Source organism: Saimiri boliviensis, chromosome 17 (genome assembly GCF_048565385.1).
Source record: "Saimiri boliviensis isolate mSaiBol1 chromosome 17, mSaiBol1.pri, whole genome shotgun sequence".
Taxonomy (NCBI): Eukaryota; Metazoa; Chordata; class Mammalia; order Primates; family Cebidae; genus Saimiri; species Saimiri boliviensis.
Genome location: NC_133465.1, coordinates 35,455,218 through 35,467,313, shown reverse-complemented (window position 1 = coordinate 35,467,313; position 12,096 = coordinate 35,455,218). Strand labels below are relative to the sequence as shown.

General features: G+C 39.9%; 1 protein-coding gene across 2 annotated transcripts in view; it reads left to right on the top strand.

Annotated features, from left to right (window-relative positions):
- Nucleotides 1-12,096, top strand: part of ANKFN1 (ankyrin repeat and fibronectin type III domain containing 1) — a 439,591-nt gene that overhangs the window by 384,532 nt on the left and 42,963 nt on the right. For both annotated transcript variants that reach the window (XM_074388549.1, XM_074388548.1), the window contains exon 15: nucleotides 9,736-9,902. In XM_074388549.1, the coding sequence (XP_074244650.1) occupies nucleotides 9,736-9,902 (167 nt within the window). The remainder of the gene's footprint in view (nucleotides 1-9,735; nucleotides 9,903-12,096) is intronic.

Here is a 12,096-nt window from a genome sequence, read left to right as displayed (position 1 = left end):
AAGCTAATTGGTCAAAGCCAGTACCTCTGGATTTAATTTTATGGAATTTGGGTTCATAGGGAATTGACAGAGAGTATGTGCTTGTGTGAAGGAGGTGGGGGCAGGGAACACAGACACATTTGAGGCTCCCCTCTTCACCTTTTATAAGCAAGTGCTAAAAGAAACATTTAAAAAATCATAATAAATTGAGCTTTTACAGGGTGACTAATACACTAATCCCCTATAGGGATAAACTAGGGTCTGGGCTACCTTTGCTCCTAGAAATACAGTACAGGCCTCAGCGTGATATAATACCTGGTTTCTCCTAGACTTATTACATTAAAAATGTGTTACAGGTGCAGAAAAATTCCAATCTGGTGAAAGGTTGTTAGAGAAGGAAACCAAAAATAGAGGCAGGATCAGGTTTCCACACAGATCCAAGTGGAAAATTTACCCCCGCTGACTGGCACATTCCCACTTGATGTCATTCCCACTCACCCGCCCCCCTTCTCCTCCCCCTACTTCTCTCTCCCCTCCTTCCCATACAATTCTTACACTAGAGGAAATAAGGAATAAAACTACTAGGGCCGGTATCCAGTCCCTCCTAGACTTAAGATTTAATTATGTCAGGAGTTGGCCCCACCAACTCAGCATAAAGGGAGAGAGAGGTCTTGGTGGTACCCAAAGCAGGCTGCTAATTCCCACAAGAACAGGCCACAGACCGCTCTCTTTTCTCAGGGGCGGTGGAGTAATGACCACCAAGCCTTCTCATTGGAAGCCTGGGCTGCTTTCTGCCACATCACATCCCATTCTGGGCACCACTTTGAAATGAGGATGACTGGGTGTGAATCCCGACTCCACCCTTTCTGGTTATGTGTCCAGGGCACGATTTAACTTTTTCATCCCTCATATTTCCTCCTCTGCAAAAATGAAGATAAGTGAGTTAGTATGTAAAGAATTAAAAGAATAGCACAAAGTCGGGCTAATAAGTATTAGTGATTTTTATTATGTCTCAGAAAATTTCTTTTTACATTTTTTTAATTTTAAGTTCCAGGGTACATGTGTAGGATGTGCAGGTTTGTTACATAGGTGTACCATGGTGACCTGCTGCACCTATCAGCCCATCACCTAGATATTAAGCCCAGCACGTATTAGCTATTTTTCCTGATGTTCTTATTCTCCTACCCCCCTTAACCCTACCAATAGGCCCCAGTGTGTATTGTTCCTCTCCCTGTGTCCATGTGTTCTCATTGTTCTGCTCCCACTTGTAAGTGAGAACATGCGGTGTTTTGTTTTCTGTTCCTGCATTAGTTTGCCGAGGATAATAGCTTCCAGCTCCATCCATGTCTCTGCAAAGTACATGATCTCATTCCTTTTTATGGCTGCATAGTATTCCATGGTATATATATGTTACATTTTCTTTATCCAATCTATTATTGATGGGCATTTGGGTTGATACCATGTCTTTTCTATGGTAAATAGTGCTACAGTGAACATACATGTACATATATCTTTATAACAGAATGATTTATATTCTTCTGAGTATATACCCAGTAGTGGGATTGCTGGGTCAAATACTATTTCTGATTCTGTGTCTTTGAGGAATGGCTACACTACCTGCCACAATGGTTGAACTAACTTAATTCCTACCAACAGTATAAAAGTGTTCCTATTTCTCTGCAGCCTTGCCAACATCTGCTGTTTCTTGACTTTTTAATAATAATCACCATTCATGTCTCGGAAAATTTCAAGCAATGCTAGGCTGCCCTCAGGGCACACTCAGTCCACGTAGACCTCTGGTAATGGCCTATTCATCCGATGGGGCATTTCATCACAATGAAGGAAAAGCTGTTTAAAAGTTATGTTCCACAATGGAGTTTTCAAAACAGATAAGGACTTTAACAAAATCTGGGCCCATAGCTAATTTACTAATTTCTAGGGCCCCAGAGAAACCCATGCCTAACTCCGTCAAATTCCTGACCTTCTCAAATCCCAGGATTTCAAAACAGGCCTCTCTCATTTATCTGTGAAGGAGCAAAAAATCCTACTCAACCTTACCTGGGAAGTAAAAGAGAGTTATTGTGGACAAGAGTCCCTATAAGCAAACTAATTGGCAATGAGAGTATTTCCAACAGAGAGACCCCTCTCAGGTGCTGAGTTATTCTGACCATTCACTTCAGGGATCACTTCAGTCCTGTGAAGCCTCACATCCAAGCTTTTTCCTGAAGCTTAATCTCTCACACGTGTACTATATGTTCAACTCTCTAACACTACGTCACATCTGTGTATTCTTTGATCCTCATGCAAACCCAATGAGGATGAGTGAGTAATTTTGTGTCCTGTTTGCAGAAGAAGCCATGAATTTCAAGGAAGTATGTTGTCAAGGTCATATCAACCAGAAGAGGGACCAAACCCACAACTTCTGACTCCTAGGCTGATGGCCGTCCCATTCTACCATGCTCCTGTACACACCTTCCCCGTCCTGTTCTCTGCATCCTTTGTGATCCTATCGAAGCTGTGGTGAAGCGTGTCTTCTCCTCCTTCTCATCCCTGATTTCCTTTTCTTCTCCTTAGGCATTCCTTGTCACCTCCAGGTATTCAGTGTCTGCCTTTTTCTGCTTTTTTTCTGGCACATTCCTACTCTTTCTACCCCTAAGCAGCTTCAAACACAAGGATCAAAAACTACAGGAATCAGAAGGATTGATGGAAATGAGCTAATTGGGCGGGACTTATGAAACAATTAGGTTCATGTAAAAACTGCAGTGTTCACAGAAGCATTATTCACAATAGCCAAACAGTAGTAGTAAACTAAATGCCAAACAACTGATGAATGAGTAAACAAAATGTGGTATATCCATACAATGGAATATTATTCAACCATTAAAATGAATAACCTATGACCCATGCTGCACCATGGAAACCTTGAAAATATAATGCTGAGTGAAAGAAGCCAGACACAAAATGCTAAATGTTGTATGATTACACTTATATGCTATGCCCAGAATAGGCAAATCCCCACAGATAAAAAGCAGATTAGTGGTTCCAGGAGCAGGGGGAGGAGAGACTGGGGAATGACAGCTAATGAATGCATGGTTTCATTCTAAAGTGATGAAAATGGTCTAGAATGACACTGGTAATAGTTGCACAACCCTGTAAATATGCTAAAACCACTGAATTGCACACCTGAACAGTGTGAATTTTATGGTATATGAGTTATATCTCAATTAAAATAAAAAGAAATAAGTGTAAGTAGAAGAGACTCTATTACTCTGGTCCCCATTAAAGAGAGCGAGCAGCTCTGATTCTGCCTCAGCTAATTTCAATGGAAGAATGTGGTCCCAGTCTCGAAATATTTTCACTGTTTTGAAGAGAAGTTGAAAATCAAAATTGTTGGCCAGGCGCGGTGGCTAACGCCTGTAATCCCAGCACTTTGAGAGGCCGAGGTGGGTGGATCACAAGGTCAAGAGATCGAGACCATCCTGGTCAACATGGTGAAACCCCATCTCTACTAAAAATACAAAAAATTAGCTGGGCATGGTGGCGCGTGTCTGTAATCCCAGCTACTCAGGAGGCTGAGACAGGAGAATTGCCTGAACCCAGGAGGCGGAGGTTGCGGTGAGCCGAGATTGCGCCACTGCACTCCAGCCTGGGTAACAAGAGTGAAACTCCGTCTCAAAAAAAAAAAAAAAAAAAGAAAGAAAGAAAGAAAAGAAAATCAAAATTGTTGCTCAAGTCTTTTTATTTTTGTAATTTAGAAAATAATTCAGAAAATTAAATTACTTGTAGTCCATATAATCTTGGACTACAAAGACCACCAGCTGCTATTTTGTCACCTCTACCATCATGGGTGGTTGAGTTTTCATATCCCATCCAGCAAATTAAAAGCACTGTAGTTATTGAAAAAGCAGCTACCTATTCCTCTAACAAGTTCTCAGGATCTCTGATCAAGGAAGAGAAAATGGTATACCCTTCCTAGTTACTGCACAAGCATAGCTTATTTTCTCCCGAAAGACCAGTCTCAGGCTCCACCTCCTCTGGTCTTTTCATTTGATATTTAACGATTATTTTTTTCGATGTCAACTAGGTGCCAGGCACTCTCATAGGTGCTATAGGAAAAAAAAAAACAAATGAATAAGTCAAGGTCCCTACTCTCAAGGAGTTCAGTCAAAGAAAGACGACAGACTTGTAAACAAATCAAGGTAATACAAGGCAGAATTAAACTATAGCCTGATAGCCATACAAACAGTGTACTATGGGGAACACAGACAAAGCAGCTATTAATTCTGCCTGAAAATATCAAGGAAGGCATTGCAGAAGATGTGGCATTTGGCTGAGCCATGAGGGTAGTTAAGTTCACCAGGTGGGGAAAAAAAAAAAAAAAAAGAGAGAGAGAGAGAAAGAGAGAAAGAATGAAAGGAAGGAGATAAGAAGGAAGGAATTAAATAGATGGAATTAAATTAAATTGAGAGCATGATAAAGAAATGAGGCAGGAACTGGCAGAGCGTATTTCAGCCTCCCTTAGGTTCGCAGTCTTCTTATGGCCTCTGATGCTGGGTGAGAAAAACTTGCCTACGTGATTTTCTCACACACTGAAATGTGAGTTCCATGAAGAGAAGGATCATGTTGTATTCATCTCAGTGTCGTCAATATCCTACAACCATGACCGATAGGTATTAAGTGCTCAGTAAAAGTTGATAGAATGAGGCAATTTGTGTGAAACAAACGATCAGAACAAAGAGATTAGGGCATGTATGGAGAAAGTAAAAACAATCCTTTTTGACCAGAGATAAGGAATACAAAAGGGCTATCATGGAAATGAAGATTAGAAAAGCAGATTAGAGGTCAAATCAGGTACTATGTAGAACCATGGGCATTCAGTTTGGTGTTGGAAGGCCTTTTTAGGCTGGGTGTGGTGGCTCATACAATTTGGGGATTGCATCCCCAAATCCTGTAATCCCAGCATTTTTGGGAAGCCGAGGCGGGCAGATCACCTGAGGTCAGGAGTTCAAGACCAGCTTGGGTAACATGGTAAAACCCCATCTCTACTAAAAATATCAAAATTAGCCAGGCATGGTGGCACACACCTGTAATCCCAACTACTTGGAAAGCCGAGGCAGGAGAATCGCTTGAACCTGGGAGGTAGAGGATTGAGCCACTGCACTCCAACCTGGGCAACAGAGTGAGACTCCATCTCAGAACAACAACAAAAACAGAAGGCCTTTCTAGTGTATCTTAGATTATGTGGATGAAACAGCTTCTTTACATTTCCATGCATTTCTCAGGCTCCAAAACATTTTAAAGAAGGAAAAATGACTACATAAAGGCAGGAAAATACAAGTAGATACTCAATAATAGTCTTTTTAAAAATTGAATGAAAGAGTGAAATTATTCAATCCCAGAATGGTGTTGGTTTTTACATAACCACAGTGTACTCCTGACTCACATTCTGTTGTGGTCGGTTCTGACCCCCATGTATTTTTCTCTGATGCTTATACCTATCTTATATTTGTACTCTGGTGTAGGTCTTTATTAGCACATTTTCTTATTTTCAACCCTAATTATCATAGGCTTATTTTCCCAATGCATAGAGTCATTTAGAAGTTTATTACTATTTTCCAGAAAAGCAAAGCCATACCAAATTTGGGACCCACAAATTTGATGCACACATTCTTGATTTCTTTGTCCAGAATGTCAATAAATAAGCTGAAAAAACTGGTCCTCAGGACCAATCCCTACTGGGCCATCACTCAATATGTCTGCTATTTATTCCCCACCTCCATTATCTACAAATCTCCCACCCAGATATTCAGCTTGTTAAAAGCAATGTGGTCCAGATTCTTTTTTCTTTTTTTTTTTTTTTTCCCAGGTTATCTAGTGAGCAGATTACACTGGAAACTTCTCCCTGTTCTTGGAATCCTGTTCTTTTGTTATAAGAAATTAAGACTATCTGTATGATTTGCTCTTCAACCCCATTGACTTCTCTTTAGTGTCTCAAGATTTCCTGGATGACTGCAAATTGATTGTTTGATGGTTCTTTCTCATTTTTCCTAAAGATCAATAAGTTGGCAGTCTTTAATTACTAGGGTCATTCTGTGTTTCTCCCTGTTTCCAGGACAGCCCTATTTGTCCTTTTCTGGTCTTTAGGGACTTCTCCAGTTCTCCATGACTTCTCAAAAATAACGACCTGTGAGTCTGTAGCCACATCTGCTTGTTTAGCAACTATCCCTAGGGTACATATCATCAAAGTCAGTGGATTTGAAGACTTCCATTTTTCCTTCCCTCATTAACCATTTCCCTTTGATTAATGTTCGTTTCTCAAATTCCACCTTGACTGAACTTATTCTAGTCAACTACTTACTTGTGATCTATGCTGAAGAGGCAGGATAGAAGACATTAAAAGGTTCAGCCTTATCCATCTCAATATTAATAAGGATTCCTTCTTGATCATGAGATCAAATCTTTTTCTAGTCTACTATTTTGGGCCAAGTGATCTTTTGAAAAATTGTTTCACTTTTGCTTTTCTGTACATGCTCATTATATGTTTCTCCCAATTGTGATCATTCTTATTCTGTCCCTCTTCTACTATTCCCTTATGTTCTGTTTAAGGCATCTGGCCTGATTTTCCACATGTTGTGTGACTATTTTATATAGAAAAGTACAGGGCACTAAGCACACAAAACAATTAAAAACATAACCTTACCATTAATTTCACAGTCTAATTCAAGAAAAGATCAGGAAAGAAGAAAGTTGTAGTTTTGGCTGGGTGCAGTGGCTCATGCCTGTAATCCCAGCACTTTGGGAGGCCAAGGCGGGCAGATCACCTGAGATCACGAGTTCAAGACCAGCCTGGCCAACATAGTGAAACCTGTTCTCTACCAAAAACACAAAAAAATTTGCTGAGTATGGTGGCAGGTGCCTGAATCCCAGCTACTCAGGAGGCTGAGGCAGGAGAATCGCTTGAACCTGGAAGGCAGAGGTTGCAGTGAGCCAAGATTATACCATTGCACTCCAGCCTAGGGAACAGAGTGAAACTCCATCTCAGATATGTAGCAAGCCTGCATGATCTGCACATGTGCCCCAGAACTTAAAGTATAATAAAAATAAAATAAATGTTAAAAATAACAATAATAATAAAGTCTGGTGTTGAATTAAAAAAAAAAAAGAAAGAAGAAAAACGTAAGTCCTCCTTCTGCTGTATTCCTACATTGCCTTTATTATAAAACTGATTGCAGTATATTGTGATCATCTGTTTACTTGTTCTTTTTGACCTCCTCAAAAGTAGGGATGACATCATACTCACCTGAAACCCCAATGTCTCACATGGTACCTGACACATTATAGGGACTCAATATGTGTTTGATAACAGATGAGACAGAGGAGACAATATACAATAATATCTGTTAGATGTTGCAGGTGGTTAATTCTACAGAGGAAAGATCACTCCTTCAGAGTATGATGGTCAACAGAGGCCCCATATTTTCTCATTCTGTATAGCATTCTACAGACATTTAAATGTCTGTTTTCTCACCTTCCCTGCATTTAAAGGTAGAGTTGATTCCCTTTATCTTACCCTTTTAAAAAAAATTTTTTTCATTATTGTTATTTTTAATTGACAAAGTATATTTGTATATATTTGTGGGGTGCAAAGTCATGTTTTGATATATGTATACAATGTAGAATGACTGAATCAAGCTAATTAACACGTCCATCACCTCACTTACATAATTATCATTTTTGGTGGTAAGGCAATTGAACTTTACTCTCATAGTTATTTAACCCTTGTTTTTTTGAAAACCAGGAAATGCTCTAACCTTTGGGAAACTTTCTCTTACAATAAGTTTATTAGTCTGTTTTCACACTGCTCTAAAGAACTACCTGAGACTGGATAATTTATTAAGAGATTTAATTGACTCACAGCTCTACAGGAAGCATGCCTGAAAGGCCTCAGGAAACTTACAGTCATGGCGGAAGGTGAAAGGGAAGCAAGCATGTCTCACCATGGCAGAGTAGGAGAAAGAGAGCAAGGCATGGAGTACCACACACTTTTAAACTGTCAGAGCTTGTGAGAACTCGCTATCATGAGAACAACAAGGGGGAAATCCACCCCCACGATCCAATTACCTCCCACCTGACCCCTCTTCCAGTTCAACATAAGATTTGGGTGGGGACACAAATCCAAACCCTGTTTATTAATAAGTTACCTGACTCATCACTCCTAACTTTGTGTCACAACCCCCACTGCCCATACTGACAGAGGCATGGTGTCTGTATTTTCTAATTATTCATTATCTGAGTCCCTGCAATTGTATAGAGAATCGAAAGTCATGACCCAAATAGTTCACTGGAGAACTGACCACATAAAAAAAAACAAAATTCCATTCAAACATACCTGTAACTTAACTTGGTTGACACTATTGAATCAACAACTTTATTCAGTCTCTGCTGCTTTTGGAATATTATGATGTGACAAGATAATGCAAATTCAATGAAAATCCATTACAGCGCAAAATTTTAAATCTTGTGAAAGATACAGAATTCGGTGAAACTGATGATGTAGATACCTAATCAAATAGCATGCAAAGCCACTGACAACTGAGAATCTAGAAGTGGTAGACCAGTTAAGTATTGAAAAACATAGCACGAACAAGGATTTCATAAACGTATGACTTGAATATCAACATTTTTAAAAATATGCCAGGAAAAAAATATGAAAACTTTAAATACTTTTATAAACATTATCTTCTTCATGATTACATGGCAAAAGTCAAATAGAAGTAGTGTCATTTTAGCTATCATACAATTTAGCCTTCAAAATTAAGCCAAAAAAGGCTCAATGCTTGATTCATTCTTTCTTCATTCTCTGAATCAGTGCATAATTATAGCTACTTAATGTTAACTTAAATGTTAACATAAATAAACCTCTTGGTAGTACTTTTTAATTTTCAAGATAAGGAACCTACTTACTATAAAAATTTGGATTCTATTTTAAATCATTTTACTTAAAAATAGACTTCTCCACTTTAACAATCCAGAAATTACAAAGCTTTCTTAACTGTTCTGTCAGCTTTTACACTTGCAAATATCTGTTTTCTCCCAGCTGAATACTAAAATCTGTAAGGGCAGAAACTCTCAACTCAATTTTTCTTTATTAGCTGCCTCCACCACCACCTATTCCCAATCAACCCATGCAGCTACACTGGCACAGAAATCTTAGGCAAATAAGCATATAGAATATATTAAAAACTGATTACCTGGCCAGGAGGAGAATTCCCCTGGAGGTAAGAGGAACTGTGCCACTATTTCCCCTGCATTCGTGGTATACATGCGGTATCTCACCTAATTATTTAGCGACAGCTCCTTTCATTCATTATATGAGATTGCCCTTCAAGATGTTTTCTTTGTTTTTTTTTTAATTGTACTTTAAGTTCTGGGGTACACGTGCAGATCATGCAGGATTGTTGCATAGGTACACACATGGCAAGGTGGTTTGCTGCCTTCATCCCCCCATCACCTATATCTGGTATTTCTCCCCTCATTATCCCTCCCCACCCTCCCCACCCCCACTGTCCCTCCCCTAGCACCCCCTCTGCTAACCACAGTGTGTGATGTTCCCCTCCCTGTGTCCATGTGTTCTAATTGTTCAACACCCGCCTATGAGTGATAACATCCCGTGTTTGGTTTTCTGTTCTTGTGTCAGTTTGCTGAGAATAATGGGTCTTGTTTTCTTATTCTTTTTTTTTTTTTTTCACCCTACAGGATATTCTCTCCTATCACAAAAGGAGTCATCAGCGTCTCTCTCCTGGTTTATATCTGGGTTACCTAAAGCTCTGTAGCTCTGTGGATCAAATCAAAGTTCTTGTTACCCAAAAGTTGCCCAACATTCTCTGCCATGTGAAGATCCGTGAAAACAATAACATTTCTAGGTAAGTGATCAGGAGTTAAGGTTTTCCGTGTAATGAAACAGTGGCTCAAGTGACCAAGTTGATGTGCCAGAAGGAAACCGAGGTGTTACTTCCCAGTGCAGTTTCTATGGTGAGGTGTCCTCAGGTGCCACACTGGAGCAGGGCAGAGCTTAGAATTTTTGTTTGTTTGTTTTGGGTTTTGTTTTGTTTGAGGTGGAGTTTCACTCTTCTTGCCCAGGCTGGAGTACGATGGCGCAATCTCAGCTCACTGCAACCTTCACCTCCCAGATTCAAATGATTCTCCTGCCTCAGCCTCCTAAGTAGCTGGGATCATAGGCGTGCACCACCACACCCGGCTAATTTTGTATTTTTAGTAGAGACGGGGTTTCACCATGTTGGTCAGGCTGGTCTCGAGCTCCTGACCTCAGATGATCTACCCACCTCGGCCTCCCAAAGTGCTGGGATTACAGGTGTGAGCCACTGTGCCCGACCAGAGTTTAAACACTAGAATAAGGAGGGCTTGCCTGATGGTTAACGGAAGGAGTGAACCCATTAAAGAGGACACTGTCCTTTCACGTTCCTCTCTGCCTTACTCATGGCACAACCACTGACGCTCAATTGGTTAATGAACAGCTGATCTTTTCTTTCAACACTGCTATTTCCAATATATTTTCTTTATAATCTAAAACAGTCACGTTCTTTTTGTTTTCTGTTTTTAAATATCACGTATAGGAATGGGTTTCATAGAGCCAATGATTCCCCCGATTTTTAAAAAATCTCCTCACCCTCCTTCTCCCTAACTCTAACCCTCTGGCCTGAGGTCCTTGCATGTTTTCTATAACCCTTATAATTCTCTATGGGAGAAAAGAAGTAACACGGCCCGAGCTTCTGGAAACTTGCTCTACAGTTTGGCATTTGGTGAATTACCCTGTTAGCTTTGGGAAAGCTGCCCAATCTTGGTAATCTGGCTCAACTTTACAGCTAACCCTCATAGCAGGCCTCTGAAAGTCTGCTAAAATGAACTGAATTGTGCTCAACATAGAGAAAGAAATAAAGAAAAGAAACAAAGGAAAGGAAGGAATAGACAAGAAGAAAAAAGAAATTATCCGGAATTCTTCAGACTTCAAAGAGTATAAATCAGATACTCCCAAACAGTATAAACTAGAGTCTAGTTACACTCATGGATTTGCTTAGCCAAAGAAGACTCTAATTTGGTCGTTTAAAATGTGATCCCTAAAATGGCAAGACTTTATCAACTCTAGTGTCTCACGAGATTTCTCAAGTATTACTTGATGACAAAGGAGGAAATGACGATGAGGAGAAGGAGGAGGAAGATGATAACGGTCTCTTTGAGGAACTCACTGACTACCATATTCTCTCCTTTCACTTGTGAACTACACCTGGATTTTAAGTCTGCCATCTGGTGGTCATTGCCACAATCAACATCAGTTATCGCCTCAGTCCTTCCCAAAAGGTTACATAGTTCATTTGTGGGTTTGACTTAGTGATGATTACATTTCTCTGTTTTGTAGATTTGTCTCTTAAAGGCTTGAACTCTACCTCCTAGTGGTTATACCAACTAATTTTCCCTTGCCAAGGATGCAGTTTTCATTTGTACAAAAGATTGCAGTAGCGTTTTGTCTGCCAGTTCCGTCTCCATCCTTCTAGCCAAAACTGAATAGTGGTAGGTGTTTCATGGTATTCCTCGTGGTAATTGATTTTCTAGCTTGATTACAAACCCTTCTTTAGCCATGTTGTCCTTTAGGTTTTATGCGGGCATATGCTAGTCACAGACCTCTCATTCTGTTCCATGTCAGTGATGGGAAAAAAAGAAATAGTTCCCAAGCAGGTTCTTAAAGGTTTCAATTATTTGTGAAGCCAACAGTATGCCCAGATTGAAGTCGGATTTAATTTTGAGGTGTTTTTTTTTTTTTCCTTACCAGGACAAAGGGTAAATTTTCCATAGTCTCGTACAGTGTGAGACTTGAAATGAAACAGGTATCTTGAAAAGAGAAACTTTTCTAAGAGGTAGTTAGTTAAAAGAAAGTAGTTTCTGATGAAAAGCTCATGCCACAATCAATTTGGTTTTCTGACCCACAGATTGGAGCCCAGGCTGGTAGAGCCCTTTGGGAAAAGCCTCGGAGAGTTTTCACCAGGGTGGGAACATATGTCAGCACCTCCTCTCTTTCCATCCCCTGAGAGGAGGGCTTTCCTT